Source organism: Caenorhabditis elegans, chromosome II (genome assembly GCF_000002985.6).
Source record: "Caenorhabditis elegans chromosome II".
Taxonomy (NCBI): domain Eukaryota; kingdom Metazoa; phylum Nematoda; class Chromadorea; order Rhabditida; family Rhabditidae; genus Caenorhabditis; species Caenorhabditis elegans.
In genome coordinates, this window is record NC_003280.10 from 6,684,090 (window position 1) to 6,702,052 (window position 17,963).

The 17,963-nt window shown below is 34.9% G+C and overlaps 4 protein-coding genes and 4 non-coding genes across 12 annotated transcripts; 4 read left to right on the forward strand and 4 right to left on the reverse strand.

The window, feature by feature from the left end:
* Positions 1–145: 145 nt before the first annotated feature.
* On the forward strand, positions 146–8,640 carry gyf-1 (GYF domain-containing protein gyf-1; the record flags this gene model as incomplete). 5 transcript variants are annotated; one of them, NM_001356866.2, is made up of 11 exons in its annotated part: positions 146–215; positions 616–712; positions 1,020–1,223; positions 1,699–1,867; positions 1,941–2,246; positions 2,292–2,972; positions 3,019–4,205; positions 4,255–4,527; positions 7,214–7,330; positions 7,377–7,475; positions 7,523–8,640. In NM_001356866.2, the coding sequence occupies 11 exons, from the start codon at positions 160–162 to the stop codon at positions 7,643–7,645; spliced, it is 3,312 nt and encodes a 1,103-aa protein (NP_001343745.1). The 5 variants fall into 5 exon arrangements, with proteins under 5 accessions (NP_001343745.1, NP_495360.2, NP_001343746.1 ...); NM_001356864.3 differs by having other exon boundaries at positions 149–215; positions 607–712; positions 7,523–8,191; NM_062959.3 differs by lacking the exon at positions 1,020–1,223 and having other exon boundaries at positions 147–215.
* Positions 1,444–1,592, forward strand: C18H9.9. Its single transcript, NR_051253.1, has one exon. It is a non-coding gene; the product is annotated as an Unclassified non-coding RNA C18H9.9 (non-coding RNA).
* C18H9.12 lies at positions 7,897–7,990 on the forward strand. Its single transcript, NR_101703.1, has one exon. It is a non-coding gene; the product is annotated as an Unclassified non-coding RNA C18H9.12 (non-coding RNA).
* Positions 8,641–8,662: 22 nt separating the features above from the next.
* On the reverse strand, positions 8,663–11,477 carry C18H9.5 (Major facilitator superfamily (MFS) profile domain-containing protein). The gene is made up of 11 exons (NM_062961.3): positions 11,184–11,477; positions 11,054–11,130; positions 10,464–10,570; positions 10,307–10,415; positions 10,047–10,260; positions 9,814–9,962; positions 9,640–9,769; positions 9,528–9,590; positions 9,157–9,276; positions 9,042–9,110; positions 8,663–8,993 (listed from the first exon to the last, which is right to left on the reverse strand). Exons 1-11 carry the CDS (start codon positions 11,214–11,216, stop codon positions 8,670–8,672), a joined length of 1,395 nt encoding a protein of 464 aa, NP_495362.1. The 5' UTR covers positions 11,217–11,477; the 3' UTR covers positions 8,663–8,669.
* Positions 11,478–14,994: 3,517 nt separating this feature from the next.
* Positions 14,995–16,393, forward strand: C18H9.1 (uncharacterized protein; the record flags this gene model as incomplete). The annotated part of the gene is made up of 6 exons (NM_062962.3): positions 14,995–15,247; positions 15,454–15,606; positions 15,651–15,776; positions 15,820–15,944; positions 15,990–16,202; positions 16,255–16,393. The coding sequence occupies exons 1-6, from the start codon at positions 15,077–15,079 to the stop codon at positions 16,391–16,393; spliced, it is 927 nt and encodes a 308-aa protein (NP_495363.2). The 5' UTR covers positions 14,995–15,076.
* C18H9.10 lies at positions 15,921–16,043 on the reverse strand. Its single transcript, NR_051254.1, has one exon. It is a non-coding gene; the product is annotated as an Unclassified non-coding RNA C18H9.10 (non-coding RNA).
* On the reverse strand, positions 16,347–16,495 carry C18H9.11. Its single transcript, NR_051255.1, has one exon. It is a non-coding gene; the product is annotated as an Unclassified non-coding RNA C18H9.11 (non-coding RNA).
* A 72-nt stretch (positions 16,496–16,567) lies between these two features.
* C18H9.6 (uncharacterized protein) lies at positions 16,568–17,536 on the reverse strand. Its single transcript, NM_062963.6, has 4 exons — positions 17,161–17,536; positions 17,034–17,111; positions 16,873–16,947; positions 16,568–16,819 (listed from the first exon to the last, which is right to left on the reverse strand). The coding sequence occupies exons 1-4, from the start codon at positions 17,322–17,324 to the stop codon at positions 16,612–16,614; spliced, it is 525 nt and encodes a 174-aa protein (NP_495364.3). The 5' UTR covers positions 17,325–17,536; the 3' UTR covers positions 16,568–16,611.
* Between the last annotated feature and the right edge of the window lie 427 nt (positions 17,537–17,963).

The window sequence follows — 17,963 nt, forward strand, 5'->3', positions numbered from 1 at the left end:
GCCTTTGACGAGTTACACAAGTTGAATCCTAAACATTTTCAATCTGATCATGATAGAAACTTCTCGAATAAGCCTTTTGTCTTTTTTTAATCTCATTTTTGAAAAAAGGATATTGAAGTATGCGTTTCAATTATATTTCGTTTTACAGAACTACTCAAAATGTCGTCAGTTTCGTCCGCCGAGCCAACTGCTCAACAAAATTTCAATCCAAGCTGGTATGTGTTTGAATCTTAAAAAATAATTATTATTTAAAATTAAATGGAGTTTTTTCCAAGTAATCTAAGATATTTTTCATTTTTAACCTCTAGTTTTGAATCATAGAGCAAATGATTTTTAAATGCGTTCTTTTCAACTAAGAAGTTTATCGCTCGTATTTTTTTGTTAAAAAGGCTCTACTCGATCGTGTTTGTAGCAATATTAAAAGAAAAATAAAATAAATAATGCCGAAAACCAAAATAAAACCCAAATTCTCAAACTTGTACCTTTTTTACCACAAATTTGCTGACTGCAGCTGAAAAAATGAATAATATGAATTCCAGAATATAAAAGTTAGCAAAATCAATTAGAAATCCAAGCCACAAGTTCTTTCTTAAAATTGCGTTAAAGTCATTTCAGGATGCGTCCAAATGCTGCTAACCGTGGTGGCTCAATTTCTTCGGGAAACAATCGTTCCTCTGGATTTGGTGGGGGTGGATTTGACGATGGCGGCGATGTGAGTTTCAGAATCTACGGGAAAAAACCAGCACGTTCCACAAATATATTCTTAGCACATCTCATAATCTAGAAATTTAGAAAAAAAAGGAAAATAATTTATTTACAATTTTGTGTTTATTGGGTCATGGTCCCCGTGGTACCCGGTTTTAATATTATAATCGTCTGTCACAACATTACATCAAAAACTAAATAATTATGAATTTAGATTTTAGAATATACCTCTCAAAGTCGGGCTATCACTGACTCCCTCCCTCCATGACAAAAAACTCTTATTTTTAAAAAAAACTGAAAATGTGTTCAATTAGGAAATCTCCTCTTCGGCAATCGCTGCTGCAGCCGCCGCGGTCCTCTCTTCGCCAGTGGTTTCGGAATTCTCGTACACGCGCGAACGTCTTCTCGAGCTGGCTCCAACCGGATCGATTATGCCTGATGCGTTGCGCGATCAGCTATTTTTCAACGAGAAGAACCTGCCGCTCGTCTCGAACACGCCTCTCAGTGAACATGAACAGGTAGGGATACCACAAGAGTTTTAGAATTAGAAATAATGAAATTTATCCCACTATTGTCTGACGATTTCCAATTTTGCATGGTACTTTTTTGATAATTGACAGATTTGTTTAGGATCTATGTTTAGGATCTATATTTTATTATTCGTGTGCACATTGTATTCTAGAATTTGATGTGAACTTCTATTTTATCCAGTTTCACTGACTCTTTCGTCTAAACAAGAAAAGTATAGTGTGTCCTTGGAGGGAGGAAGGCATAGCGAGACTTTATGAGGCTCTTTGCTGTTCGTATCCCACCATTTCACTTTCCTAATGATCGGAGTAATTTGTGTTATCGAATAAGTTTATTTGTTAAACACTTTTAAGTTGAAAATGCTTAGTTTTTTCGTTTCATGTTTATGTTCCGTGGTAGAGTAGTTATTCTCTAATAAAATTTCTAACAAATCCTATTCATGAAAATTATATATTTCATTTTCAGAAACTGCAACACAACATAAACTCTTCGAAAGCAATGTCTCTTTTATCGCACGCTGATCGAGCCTCAATTGCTGCTGGAGCTGCTTATGGAAGTGGATATGGAGCCGCTTCCGGAGCACTTCAAAACGGACAATCACCAACCAGTCGCTGGGCTCCGAAATCATCTTGGAGTAAGTGTTGCGAATTTTTGTAATTAGACTTTGATACATAAAAAATAAAAACAATCTAAACAATATTGTTTAGATAAAGGCACACCGGATCGTGGCACCGGTACAACTCCTCGTGGTGGTGGATCTGTTGGTCGAGCAAGTGGAGCATTCTTTGCAGGCCGTGGTGGCGGACGAATCGGCGGAGAAAACGGGTTTGGCGGCGCGACCAATGGTGGCTCGCCAGCTGCTCAAAACGAAGATTCTCCTGGAACATATCAATCAAAGTTCAATGCACTTCGTCGTGGCGGTGGCGCGGGAAGCGTCGGTCGTGGTGGCAGCACGACGGGTTCAGCTTTTAACACTAGAGCTGACGCTTTGTACAACCCGAACGATCCAACTGGTAAGTTTTAAGGAAATTTTCTGATTGAAAATATGATCGGTATAGATCGTCCAAAGGCGGTGAATCCTGCTGCAACTCGAAGCGAGAGCGATGAAGAAGAGGAGGAAGGATGGTCGAAAGTTGGAAGTACATCTCGAACCTCCACCAATGCGGCCCCTCAATCATCTGAACGTCCTGCTTGGGCTCGTTCTGAATCTTGGATTCAACGTACACAGCAACAACAGCAACAACAACAGCAGCAATCGACTCAGCAGCAAGCACAACCTCCAATTACTCTGTGGAATAATCGAGAAGTTGGTTCTGATTCAACTGTTTGGAAAGATCGGAATCACATGGTTGCTGCGGTTAGAAAGGCATCCACAGAAAATCATCCACCACAACAACAACAGCAACAACAACAACGTTCATCTGCTCCAGTTTCTGCTCCTTCTCGGCAAGAGAGTGAATCAACGGATGTTCCGAATCTTCCTATTCCTACATATCCTTCTGATCCATCAGCGTGGTCTAATAATTCGATGGGAGGTGGTATTTTCTATCAACCAACGCCACAGCCACCAGCTCCGATTGTAAAAGAAGAACCTGTTCAGTTTTACTACATGGATCCAACAGAAACTCGTCGTGGTCCTTTCCCTAAAGATCAAATGAATGTATGGTTCAAAGCGGGTTATTTTACGGATGAATCACTTCGAGTTCAGAGAGGCGAAAACGGAGAATATAAAACGATCGGTAAGTTTATCATATTTTTGCTTTAAAAAAATAATTAATTTTCCAGGTGACCTCAAAAAATTGCATGGATCCTCGACGCCATTTGAATATTTGGAAGATATTGAGCCTCCACGCCCAATTTTGCCGTCGATCCCTTACCCGTCCGCGACGAATCCTTTGTATCCAGCTGCATTTGGTGGAGTGAACATGTGGTCAAGCATGGGTCAACCTACTGATGTATATATGATGCAGACAAATTTTGAACAGCAGCTGGTAGCCGAGCGCAACAGACTTCTCGATGATCACAACAGACGCCTCGCCGAAGAGGCCGAAAAAATGGCCAAATTTCAAGAAGCTATGTACCGTCAACTGACAATGCAGCATGAGCAACGTGTGAGAGAACAGGAACTTCTTTTGCAAAAACGTGCGGAAGAAATCGAAAAACGTGAGGCTGAATCGAAGAGAGAAGAAGCCGCGCGTCTCCAGAAGTTGGAGCAAGAAGCACGTGAAATCGAAGAACGAAAAGCTGCCTTGGAAGCTGAGGATCGTCGAAAGAGAGAAATTGAAGAGTATAACAGAATGTGTGAAAAGAAGAAGAACGAAATTATTGCAAAAGAAGCTGCCGATAGAATGCGCCTTGAAGAAGCTACTGAACGAGAAAGACGACGTCTGGAAGCTGAATCACGCGTGGCAGAAGAAAAGATTCGACGGGATCGTGTGAGAGCGGAACTTGAGGCACGTGAAAGAGAAGAAGAGCGAAAAAGAGCTGCCGAACGAGAGAGAATCGCTCGTGAAACTGCTTCCCTTCAACAACAGGCTGAGCTAGACGCCGCTTGGGCTGGAAAGAAAATTGCGACAGTAACCACTTCCAACTCTGCATTCACTGGTGCACCGAAGCAAGTATCACCTAGTGGCAGTGAAGAATCAGATGAATGGATCTCTACCAGCAAGGAAGTTAAGCACACGAAAACTGCTCCATGGGCTGCAAAGGTCGAAGCTCCTCAAAAAAGTGAGAAGACATTGCTTGAGATTCAGAAAGAAGAAGAACGTAAATTCAAAGTGGAGCAGGAGAAGAACGCCAAGTTGAAGGCAAAAGAACAAGCTTCCAATATCACATCCGCTGCTGCTATCGCTGGAGACAAAAGTGGTGGACTTTGGGGAGCATCCAAGACTTGGGCTGCTCCAGAGTCAAATAGCTCAAAAAGCTATGTTTCTCCATTCCTTGATGGACCATCTTTGGAAGCAGCGAACAAGGTAATCATTTTTTAAATGTTTTTATATTAAAATTTCGTTTTTTTCTCAGATGGCTTTGCAAAAGAAGAACTCCCAGCCAAAGATAGCTGTTCCAGCCAAGTCTGCTCCGACTTCAGCAAAAGTTGCCACTCCAGTCAAAGCAAAAGCAACAGCAGTGGCCGTATCGTCTCCTGCTACCAATCAAAAGACGAAAAAGACCAAGGAACAGGTTGCTACGGATGAGTTGCAGCAGTGGTTTGTCAAACGATTCCAGCAGTTTTCGACTCAAGTTGATTCTTCGACCCTGTTCGATTGCATAATGTCACTTGAAAATCCAAATGAGGTTAGTTTCGTTTTTCAACAATAATAGTTTTTACTCTAGAATTAGAAAAAAAATCGCGGAAACGAGAAAATTGATAACGTTTCTACTAAACATTAAAAAAAATTGCGTATCTCCTAAAAGTGAAGCCAATTAAAAAAAATTAGTTGTGTCCACTTACTTGCTATGAAAATTTTAATACGGTAGACATCACTTTCTGGTTCAATTTTTTCCAAATTCTCACTTTTCCTATTTTTATAAATTGCAAAAACTTTTCTTTCAATGTCTTCCAGCATCACCCGTAACTTTTGTCTAATTCTTGAATTTTTATAATAAAGAATCATTCTGAATAAGTTTTCTTGAATTATTACCTTCCGTCAAAGTCTGGCACATTCTCCTTTTTTCTTTAGTTTTCTTTTTTGTCCGAGAAAGTGCATGTTTTTGAAGACTTTATGAGAGAGAGTGTGTCAGGCGCGAGCCACGTCCTCTTCTATTTTCACCTTTCCTGCCTTCATTTCTGACTATATACTTTTTTTCTATTTATAGCGTTTTCTCTTAGAATTTTCAAAGCTCTGAATTGAGAGCGCTCAGAGAAAAAGTGGGGTTACATAGGCTTTTCCCATAACAATAATCACATGCCTCACTCATCTAAATATTTCTAAATAAAAACAGATGAATGCTCTGACTAATCGGAAAAAGAGATCACGAGATGAAGAAAGGACTCTGAAATTGGAAATAGAGTTCTCTTCACTCTCTCTCTCTTCCTTTACTTCTGCTTTCATTCTCACGTTGTTCAACGGCCAACTATACGAATTAGGAATGTGTCATTCTTGTTATTGGATAATGGAAGAAAAGGAACAAAAAAATAATTCCATGTCTGATGACACTTCGCTTTTTCTACACTCTTGTTTGAGCTGTCTAGACATTTTCAATGATCTCAAATTATAGCCTTCCGTAAGACCTCGAGAATATTTAGTGATTATTTTAGGATATTTCAACTCATTTTGCATATCAATTTTCGGTTATTATTCAAATTGTTTGCCCGTCTTCCGGCTTCATTACGCTTTTCTAATACTTTTGGCCGCTAAATCCGCGTTCTTCCTCAAAAGAATCTATGAAAAACATATCAACATCCAAAACACTATGTGCGAGATATTTATAAAAGAGTTTACTTTCCAATTTGTAATCCTCTACTAGAAAATTAAAATTAAATATATCTACTAGAAAATTTGCCCATCTCTCGAACTTTATCTCCTATTATTTATCTAAATGATGTGCTGCAAATTTAGCAGTGTCCGTCAGCCAATTATAGTTTTTCGTTTTATTATTCTTCTTACTCTGCTTTACTATTTTCGTTCTTAATTGCTCTGAATTAGTCTTCCTTTTCTCGCTAGTGTCAGCTGAAAGTAGTCAAAAGAATGGGTGGGAAGAATGCGAAATGGGCGTCTAAAAAAGAGGCATGGGGCCCCCGTCTAGTTGTTTTCAATGGATGCCACTTCAAGCAGCCGTTAGTATAGTCTTATGTGCTGATGTGTGTGTGTGTGTGTGTGGAAGAGAATATACATATTTATAAATGTATTGTGCTTTCTCTGTTTTGTTGTGGGTTTTCTTATTGCTCGGCTGCAAAATTGCAATCCTCACTAACAATTCTGCCCAATTCAGTTTTTGCTGCTGCTATATCCAATGCCTTTTCATTTATTGGTTCTCTCCCCCATTACATTCGTCGTTTTGTCTATTTTTGGACTCCCCCTTTGCAAATACGAGTCTTCCGCAATGGGAATTCCATGCCATTCGCACCAAAATTTCATTTTCGTTCATTCGATTTAGTGAAAAATTTTAAATATTGAAGTTACACTCAATCAGTGTTTTGGTTCTCTTGATATTTTTCCAGGAGGGGATAATCTTTTTATCTAGAAATTTGTTTTCTTTTCCTCCTATTTTCGAAGCTACTTCATGTTATTTCTCTTCCCGTTTCGCGTTTCGCGATTTGTGATTTTTGGCATTTGAGTCTTCAATAATGTAAAAATCTAAACTCGTGGCATTTGCCAAGACAGATGAATTGGATGTTAACGTCTTTTGTTTGAAAAAGTACGTGTTTGCTCAATTTCTTTTTTTGAAACCAAGTTTGCTCTGTTCCAATGTTTATTAACAGCTCTCTTGATCTTATTTTTCTATTTCTGAACTCTCCCAATAATTAACAAACAATCCGATACTAGAGGATCTTCCATTTCACCAAAAATCAACACATTTTTTATGAGAAATTTTCACTAATTTCAGAATTATTCTCAATTCCAGTCATTGAAGGTTTTTTGTTAAAAAAAAATAACTTGAAAACATTTTAATCTTGAAAACTGATGAGACAAATGCTAATTAATTGTCACTTTTCTCCAAATCTATTTTTGATGATTTTATTTCATCACATCATATTTTTCTTTTTCTTTGCTTCTACTCTCCCATTTCATTCGAACAATTTGCCTATTTTTGGTCTTTCAACGCTTTTTGATGAAATGTGTTCTATTTCGGATTTTATCATACGGATACTAACATCTTATCAAGAAAAAGCTCAAATTGCAATACTTACCAATAGGATATTTTTAGATTTTTTCATAAAGATAAATTCGAAAATGTCAACTTCTAATTGAATGCATGAATAATTTCTATTTAAATAATTGAAAGACTACCAACAAAATTTAAAATTTATGATTTTCAGGTCGAAGATATTGTCATGTCGTACTTGGACGAATCGAAAACTGTGAAGGAATTTGTTCGCGAATTCATCAAGCGTCGCATTGCAATGCGTGCTGCTGGAGGTCGTCCAGATGCCGACGTAAGATATATTATATATTTTGCTAAGCAATACTTTTTTATTTCAGGATTTGACTTCTGCTCGTACTGCCGCCGCTGCTCCATCCGATTCCAACTCTGGATCCAACTCGAATTCTGGAAATGGTCAGGGCAAGAAAAAGAAGAAGGTAATGATAAAAACTCAATTTCAGTTCACTAAATTTATAATTTTCAGACTCAAAAGCAAGTTCTCGATGGAAATATTCTCGGATTCCGTGGAACTGCTGCCGCTGACCGTCTTAACAAGGGCGAAATCGACGCAGTCCCATCGGCTCCGGTGAATCCTTCGCGCCGTTAGATGAGTCATTTCTTTTTCCAGCTTTAACATTCTATTCAGCCTTTCTCTCCTCTTTCATATCTTTTTTAATCCTTTCGTAAATCTTCCAAATTAAATTCCTCCAACCCCTGAAAATTATCAAATGGTGTTTTATGGGGAGAGTTTTTGTAATTCTTTTTTCTTTTTATTTCATATCCCTTTACTCTCTTCTTCAATTGAATTCTGTTTTCTTGGGTCCCAATTTTCTCTCTCAATCTCCACAACGCGTGTAGTCCCACATTGATTTCTTTATTTTTCCAAATCAGTTTCTCTTTTTTTTCTAATTTCATCTGAAATTCCATGAGTCTCCCGATAGTTTTTCCGACTTTTCGTAAATGTCATTTCTTATTTTTATATTTTAATTGTATACTGTGTTAGTTGAAGGAAATAATATCTACATGACGTGTTCGACTTTCAGTTCGCGATCATTTTCAGCATAACTTCTCCTTCCTTTCACAGTTTACAATTGTTGTTTTCTTTGTCTTTTTTTTTTGGTTATTTTCCCATGTTATTCGTTTCTAATGTTTTATTCCCTCTCTCTCTCTCTTATTTCAAGCATATGACAAAATCTTGATTTTCAAGGCCAAAATTTATCCATACCCATTCAATTTTTTAAAGAGAGGTTTAGCGAAAAGTATCAAATTAAAGTTCGAATTAATAGCCGGTGTCTATGGATTATTTGTTGGTTTTGATAAATCTTGGTTATTTCTATATGCCCCTCCGATTCTTTTTCATGTTATCATTTATACACCCTCCGCAACCCCGTGTTTCCCACTTTCTTTATTCATTCCCCTGTGCCCCAATCGTTTATTTTTGTATCTTGCCTTAGTTGTTTTTTCCGATTTAAAACCTTTGGCATTTTTGATATTGGAGCATCCTAAAAAATAAGCGAATTATATTCACGGGAGAGCAAAATTTAAATTATGTTCTTCATGTCAAATTGATGGAGTAGATTCATAAATTGTTGTCGTTTTAAATCACAGAACAAATCATAACGGAGCTATTTTCAGAATTTTATTTCGGGAGCCACTTTCGTTCTTTTGCTAACTCGTGCCAAAAACGGGAATGGTAGATTAGTACAAACAACGAAGAAAGCTACAAAAAGATAGAATCTGGACCACTCGGCATGCGAATTTGTAGGACATATAACTCCAATAACAATTGGAAGAATAAATGCAGAAACCCATGAGCTCATTGATATTACTGCCATTATCAATGTTAAATGTTTTTCTGCAACTATTTGTGCACATTTAACCATTCCAATAACATTCAATCCTGCCAAAATAACTGAAATTGTATATGCCAGCTGAGCGATAATCACGTGATCAGTCTGAAAAAAGGAATATTTTAGAATTTAATTGAATTCGGAAAAACTTACAAATGACATTATTAAATATCCAATTGCCATCACTAATTGAGGAATCAATGCAAAAATGAAAAGTCTGGTCTGAAATGTTAAGGTTTCAAATTAAAAAAAATAATATAAAGATTACTCTTTCACTGATATGAGCCAATTTATCAGTTACTGGTCCTGCGGCAAATTTGACAATTGCCGCGAAGAAATATGGAATTGCATTTGAATATCCTGTCTCACGAATGTTTAAACCAAGTACCTGAAATTTTAGATTAAATGAAACTTAAATGAGACTTCGGAAGATTTTGACTAAAATTATTAGACACTTTAAAATAATTCGTAGGAGAAGAAATTAGACTCCGCCCATTTCTTGGTTATTCCAGAGATTTGCAAGCAGTTCCTGGGTTTTTTTTTTCAAATTTCCTTATATGTATGTTATTTTATATATTTTTCAGAATAAAGAAAACGTTTTTGAATGACTTTTAAAAAAACATTCTTAAAGGAATCTACTTTATTCAAATAAATAGGTCCATAGTTATTCAAACAAATAACTGAAGTACTTCCACCAACAATCTGAAATTGAATTGGTTAAAGATTTGAAATTTAACTCAATTTTGCTTACCGCTAAACTGATCTCAAAAACTTCCCAATTTTTAAAAATTTGAGTAAATTTCACATTTTGTGGTCGATGTTTTGAAGATTCAAAAATCTTTCCGTCACGAATAGTTCTCAACTCCGTAGAACTCACATTTCTGAAATTTTGATATAAGTCAGGACAAAAAACTGAACCTCTTACTTGTGATCATTTGGAGTATCGTTATAGTACCATAAGAATATAATGTAAAAGATTACTGTAATGCCTCCGAAAATATAATAAATTGATTTCCATCCAAGTGAGGATTCGCAAAGGAAACCAGCTGTTGGCATGGTTACAATGTTACTGATCTGAAAATAAGTATTTTAAATAATTTATATTCCAGAAAATTATATCAACAAGTTTTTTCTCTATTAATTATACTACAAGTTTACCTGAAACGCAGATGATAAAAAGGCAACAAAAGTTCCAATTTCATTGATTGGACTCCATGATTCAGAAATTGTTCCAATTGAAGAATAAAGAATCGATGCACCAACTCCTTGAAACAATCTAGCTATAAGTACTGGAATTAATCCATAATTCACTGCTAATGGCATCAAAAGTGTTCCTCCTGCTGATAATAATCCATAAACAGTTAGAACTTTTCTGAAAATGACAGATTCCAATATTTTTTAGCAAATCCCGTGTCTACCGTATTCCATATTTTGAAATTAAGGTTACTGCTGGAACTGTTCCAAAAATCGCTCCGACTGCTGCGGCAGAGAATGTCAATGAAATATCGGATGATTTTTCTAGCCAGTCTGAAAAAAAACGAAAAGAAGATCAACAATTTTTAAAAGTCAACTCACGTGTTTGATTTGAAAAGGATTTTTGCTCAATGATGACGTCATTCATGCAAATGACTGTAAAATTCATCAGAATCATGTTGGCATTGGTGCATGTGATACATATCAGCCTGTAATAAATCAGATGGTGTCACCTGGTGAATCATTTAGTTGTATTCGTCATGCGGATTACACTAGACTTTCAGATTTTGATAGCGTAAAGGTCAGAAAAAGTGTATCACACAGGTATTAAATTAATATTTGATTTGAAGCAGAGATGTGCAATCTTACGATCGGCACATTACATGCAGCAGATCGTAGGTTTTGAGCAGTTTATTTTAATTTTCAACTAACAGTGAAGCCATTTACAAAAAGTCTAAATATTTCTTTATACTTCAATATATATATATATACTTCTATATAAATTTTCGTTTCAAAACTTATAAAAGAATATAATGGAGTTTTTAAATTTTCCAAAAAAGCATCTTACATCTCTAACTAGTAAGTTTTTGTTTTCAAACTTTTTTTAAAACTATGTTTTTCTACATACTTTGAATTAATTGTAAGGTGCAAGTCGACCCATTTAGAGCAAAGCTAGATTCCCACTTACTTACCCAATAAATAAAATCAAGAATCGTGTTTTTCCCCAACACGTCCATGATCTTCCATTTCCCAAATGTTCGGCGCCAGTCTGAAAATCTAAAATATGATAATCGTAAATTCCCAAACCACACACAAATTGACCTCAAAATCGGTTTGTTTGTAGTCGAAACTCATATTTGTTCTTGAGAAGCGAGAGCCGGATTTTTTTATTTTTGGAATGAGATGACAGCCGATTTAGGTGAAAAGAGACCGCCGCTGAAAGTATGGGATATCCTCAAACTCTGTTAGAGGAGAGTATGAATACTTTTAAAAGTTAGAGTTGAATAATAAAAGGTGGTTTCTATTTCTACAAAAGTTTTTGACGATCGTTGATTGATAAACACTGGTGATATCTGAACGATAAGACTGACGATGAAGAAGTTCTAGGTACGAACTGAGAACTTGAAGGTGAATTAGAGACAATGATAATACAAAATCAAGTGATAAAAGTGTGACATGGGTAGAAGGACAATATATTAAAAGATCAGATGATTTGTTGACAATGGGTCATTTAAATTACTGGAAATAAATTAAAGTTTAAGAAGAAATGTAGACGTTTTGATTGGTCCGCATTACACTGTATCGAGTGCAAGTAGAGAGGGCATGTTTGACAAACTGGATACATTTAGTGGGCGTGGCTTGTTTCATGCGAACTTTTGACTTTTATACCACCGGTTTGATTGAAAATTGATAAGATTAACATATTTATCATTATTATTTATTTAAAATTCATATAATCTACAAATAAAAAATAAATATATTTATTTAATCTGAATCCAGAGTTCGATTACCGGAACAAGAGAAAACAACTTTTTGAATATTTAGATTCTAGAAAAATTCTAAATATTGGAGATTCATTGTGTGATTTTGGTGTTTGAACATATCAAACATCTGTTTTTATCGTTACTTATCTTTTATGGTCTTTGAATTGAAAATGAAAAAAAGACAAAAACACGGTTATAACACGCAGAAGGAAACTATATTGTTATCTGACTCAAAAGAAATATGGTTTTTACTTTTTAATTTCAAATTTTAAAAAAATCAAAAGAAACCTGTGACCTGAAAACGGGTGATGGCAAGAAAATTGTCTTCATGTTCCAGTTGCTTCAATTTTTCGCTGGAAAATTATTTTGTAGGTTCTAGGCAATTGATACTGTCATGGAGGAGACTTGGAACTTGAAATGTATAAATTAAATTGTTGCGTTTGATTCAATTGTCTCTCATAGAACGTTTCAACACAAAGGATTTACCAAGAAGCTCCTTCACAACTAGATTTACGTTTGCATGGAAAAAAGGCTACTGTTTCTGTTAGTAAAATACTGAGCTTGTCTGAATAATTTTTTTAAGGCATTGATTAAAAGATTTGAAAAAACCTTGCATTGAAAATTGAACTTATATCAAGAAATCAAAAGGTTCACATGTGTTCATGTTAATTCAAAACCATTACATTGAAATTCAAAACTGTCCTATAATCTGTTTTTGACCACTCTACGTGTAAAATAAGCAAACTCATGACTTAGTTTTCAGTATCTTCTTGGGATTATACATTTTAATTTCGAGAACGGGAGGGCAAACGACTAGTGATTTACTATGCAGATTTGAATGCAAACCGCATGTTTTTTATTGGACTGTCCTAGAAATGTGTGCACTCAGAGGACAGTTTGAACATCACCTAGCAAGTTTTTGTGAATATAATGGACGATCTTAAAGTGGAGTAGGGTGAATGAAGATTTTTAAATCTAGAACAGTTTGAAGCTCAGAAATATTTTATATTTTCAAATGGGACTAATTCCTTTGTTTGAATTTCCTCCAAAGTGAGAACTGCAAGACAAATCAGCGATACCATCCGTACACTTGAAAATACTTGTAGACTCCGAAATCATTGCCTGTTCGTTTTTATTTTCGTTCATGAGAAATTCAATAAAATTGAAGTATAGGAAAAAAACGAGACTCTGTGTACGCTCAGCGGACCAAATAAATTGCGAAACTCACTAAGTTGCGTATTTTCAAACTGACGAATCTTGAAAAATACACATCTAGGAAACAAATGTTCAACTAACAAAATGCTTAGAAATATTTTTTATTGCAAAATACCAATTAATTGTTGAGTTGCACACAGTCAAACTCATTTTATCAGAAACCGCCGAAATTTTTGAGATAGTTTCTGCTCTAACAGTCATAACCCGATTTTCATTGAGTTTCAGAAGAAAAATTTTGCTAATCAGTAAGTAAAAAATATTTTGCCACATTTTTTCAGTTTTAAGTTTTTTTATATTTTCATGTTCAGCCAAGTTGCAGACCGTTTTCTGAAAAAATCCAATTTTCCCCATAAAACTCTTCATATTCAACGCAGAATCTTGAAATTTGGACGAAACATCGCACTTTTTGGTGCTCTATCAGGTTCCATCAAAAAAATTTTGAAAAATCTACAAATGTCCAAAATCGTCCTCCGCTCCGAAAAATGAAATCGGATGTTTGCCTTTCGGAAAATGACCAAAAAATGAAATTGGGATATTGGGGTCGAAAAATATGTTTTTCGAAAGCTGAGAACACGTTATTCACGAATTTCATGTTCATTTTTCATGAACTTCTGTTTTAAATGACCTGAAATTAAAATATGAAGCAAATTTTGTTCTCACGTGACATTTTTTTCGCTTAACAGCAACTGGAAACTCATTTTAAGCAAATAAAAAAAAATCACGTGGGAATGAAAATAGGGTCATGTTTTAATTTTAGGTCACTTCACAGAAGAAATCATGAAAAAAGAACATGAAATTCGTAAATAACGTGTTCTCAGCATTCTAAAAACATTTTTTTCAACCCCAATATCCCAATTTTACTTCTTAGTCATTTTCCGAAAGGCAAACATCCGATTTCATTTTTCGGAGCGGAGGACGATTTTGGAGATGTGCAGATTTTTCAAAAAAAATTTTGATGGAACCCGACGGAGCACCAAAAAGTGCGATGTTTCGTCCTATTTTCAAGTTTCTACGTTGGATATGAAGAGTTTTATGGGGAAAATTGGATTTTTTTCAGAAAACGGTCTGTAACTTGGCTAAAAACGAAGATATAAAAAACTTGCAATTGACAAAATGTGACAAAATATTTTTCATATATTATTCAACAAAATTTTCTTTCTTATTTTCAATGGCTGTTTGATTATTACAGGTACAACAAAAAAGTTCTCAAAAATTTTTGTGACTTTTGGTAAAATGGCTTTGACTCTGTGTAACTCAACACAAATTGGTATTTTGTAAGCGACTTTAAAAAAGTAACATTAAAAAAAGAAAACATATTTGTAATCATTTTGGTAGTTGAACATTTGTTTGTGAGGCGTTTATTGTTTGAGATAAACCAGGTTGAAGATATGTAATTTAGCGAGTTGAGGAAGCTTTTTTTAAAAATTATATGACGTGGTGAATTGATTATATAACCATTCTTACCTGAAAACTGTTTCAGAGCGCCACAGCTGCAAATTTCACACTATGATTAATGAATGTTTTTTTTAAGTGGTCTATAACTTTCTGATTTATTGTGGTAATTTTTCACACCTTATTACTCGTTTTTATAGTCATTCTTGTAATTTGCCGATTTAAAATTTTTTTCACAAGTTTCAATCCATTTCGTGACTCGAATCACACCTCTCATTATTTGCGTGTTCCTAATATGTCTGAACCTTTCTTGGTTTGATATGGAACATTATAAAAACTGATCTGATTGATCAAAGTGATAATATAGATAGCACGGGAGGATCAAAGTTTGCATTTGATGATATACACACAAATATGTGCTCCAAGAGAGAAAAGAGCAGGTGTCAGGTTTGGAGCACAAAAAGAGCAAATAGAAGTGGACGGATGCAATTGCGGTTAAGAAATAGAAAATGGACAATAGGCAGAGAAGACACATTTTTGTTATTGGTGTTCCTCAGAAATATTAGATTTCTGCTTCTTTGACAAGAACATTCTTGAAATTAATAATAGTTATTCTACATTAATATGCAGTTATCCATTATCGTCCTATTAGTTTTACCAATTTCTTCATATTCATTTATTGTCGGAGGATGTATTGGGCCGAAATCTGTACTCGAAAGGTTTCTCAATGATAAACAGAAAACTGAATTGAGAAAAATGGTTCATAACAAGTTTGATGGGTCAAATGCAGAACAGGCAAGTTTTATTTGAGTGACTGGTTAAATTTGAAATAAAAAGTATACATTCGTTCTTCTAGTTTGTCATCAAATCATTTTGAAACATTTGAAAAACTGAACATTTATAATACATGTCTGACGATTTTTTTTTTGAATGATGATCTGGAAATACATCTAAAAATGAAACCACATCGGTATTTACGATCAAATCACGGTACATTTCAGGTCCTTGAAGAATCGAATCGTTACGTGTATGGCCACGTCACTGAAGAACAATGGCATTCAATTGTTCCTGAATTGGCAGAATATCAAGCAAAAAAGCATGAATGCTCGGTTTACGCTCAACTTTTGCCAAAACCATTATATCAACAATTACTGGTATTCAGGCATTTTTAAGAAATACAAAAGTACTAATTTTCTAGAAATCAGTACTTCGAGCGTCTGAAATGGGTGCATCGAAATATGACGTCAAACGATTAGTGGATGATTATGTGAATCGGCTTGCCAAAAACGGTGTTCTACCTGATGTTATAGATAAAGAACCTATAGTAAGTACTACATTTAATTGTTGTCAAAAATTTTAAATTCCAGCTTCCACGTGTCACACTTCCGGAATCTGAAATAACATCACAATCGTATCGAAAATACCCGAAAAAACCGAAAGCAATAGGAAAAGTTGGAAGTACCGGTGGAAATAGAAATGGAATGGGTGCCATGTTAGTTTTTCAGATAAGAATTAAAATTTATTGATTATATTGCAGACATCCAACTCTGATCAGTTATCCAGAAGAGCAAAGAAAGACAAATAGTCGGGTTAAAAATAATAGGAGTAACTATCATATTGGAAATATTGGGAACATTGGTGGAAACATTGGAAATGGTCAAAAAATGAACAGGAATAAAAATGGAGGAAGAAATCAAGGAGGAAATCATCCGGATAATATGGGAATTCCAATGTTCCCCATTGCTAGACCGTAACCTTTTTCATTTAAAATTCTGCCAATGTTGCCTAAATTTATATTTCAGAACACCGTATGATCTTGCCGAATACATTGAACGAGGTTTGAACACTGGAAGATCCAATCACAGAACTCCACAAAATTTCCGAAGATATCCAGAACATGAATGTGACTATTATGCGGGACCGTGTGCCACATCATTCTAATTTTATTAATTTTTTGATAGCTGTATATTTTTCACATTTTCCTAATACGTGTAACTCAACGAGGGTGTCTCCGATTCCGCCTTTTCAACGACGTTTATGTTTCAATTTAAATAAACGTTAAATTCATAAAAAGTATTTTGTACCTCGCAAACACATATGAATATTTAAACCAAAATTGGAATAAAACATTATTTATTTTAGTTATTTCAGAATTATGCTTACAAATGACAAATAATTCTTGAAATCTGTTCAGCAACCCATTTTCCGTTAGAATCAGTTGCAGTGAAATACCAATCTGGGCTCTCAGCCAAAACTTCCAGGTAATTTGGATTTGGTCCAATCGAGACCACGATCGAACGGAAATTGTATTTTTGTTGAAGTTGATGCATATAACTGGATGCACTTCCATCAAATGCAGCTATATCACTAAAAAGGTAAAACTTTGGAATATGTAAATAGTTGTTATAATTGTAACTCACTCAACGCCGACGGTGACCAGGATATTAGTGGATGAAGTTCCTGGATCGCGTTCCTCAAGAATATATTCATATGCTCTGAAAATTTTGATAATGAAGAAGTCTACATTTCAAGCTTCTAAATTGCAAAAACCGGCTGTTAAACATAAAAATAAATTGAGTACCTCTCAATCTTTGGGTCAGTCAGAACCATAACTTCACTGTATAATTGATCAATATTTATGTCCAAAAGTTCAGTGCTCCTGAAATTAAAAAAAATAATTAGGACCAAAATTCAAGATAAGAACTCACGTAGCATCTGGATAATGAAGTATGTAATTTTCATAGACACCTGAATCTGGATATGGTACATTAATAGCTTGAGTGCTCCCATCTTCAAAATTGTAGTTTGTAGAATTGTAAAGATATTTCTGAATGAAATTAAGAACTCCCTGTGTTTGTGGAAGCTTTGTCATTTCGTAAGCCAACGCGATTTTTCCATTGAATTTTTTGGTGCATGGTGGGAAGTTCACTTAAAAATTGATTGATTAAATATCTGGAAATATAGTGGAAATCTGAAAATTCAAAATTTCGCGCTATTTTGGCAAGCTGGCTTGGGTGGTTTTGGAATATGTATGAAGTAATAGGTTTGTGTAGCCAGGAAATAATGGTTATCAGTTGAATGGTCTCAGTGCATTCATGCGTTGGGTTTTATAGTTTTCAAGTCAGGAAATGATTTTTTTGATTAGAGACGGAAGTTGAGAGACTGTCGGACAAAGTTTAAAATTTTAAGAGGTAAAATGATGACATTATTCTGAAAGGCGTCTGTAGTGTTTAAAGAAATTATGATGACTACAATAATCATAATCACTTAAAAAACTATAAGATTTTTTGGAAACTTATCACTTTACAGTTCTTTGAAATATAGATAACATTTTGATTTAGATCATACAAAGATTGCTGCCCAACTTTTAATTATTACAGTTTACAGAGGTCATCTTTAAAATTTTTATGCTAGTTAAGTTTTGAATTCAAATATTGGAAGATGGAGTTAAAAAATACAGCGGTTATCTATGTTTAAGTTCTCCTAAGCCCGTACACAGTTTTCAATTCAA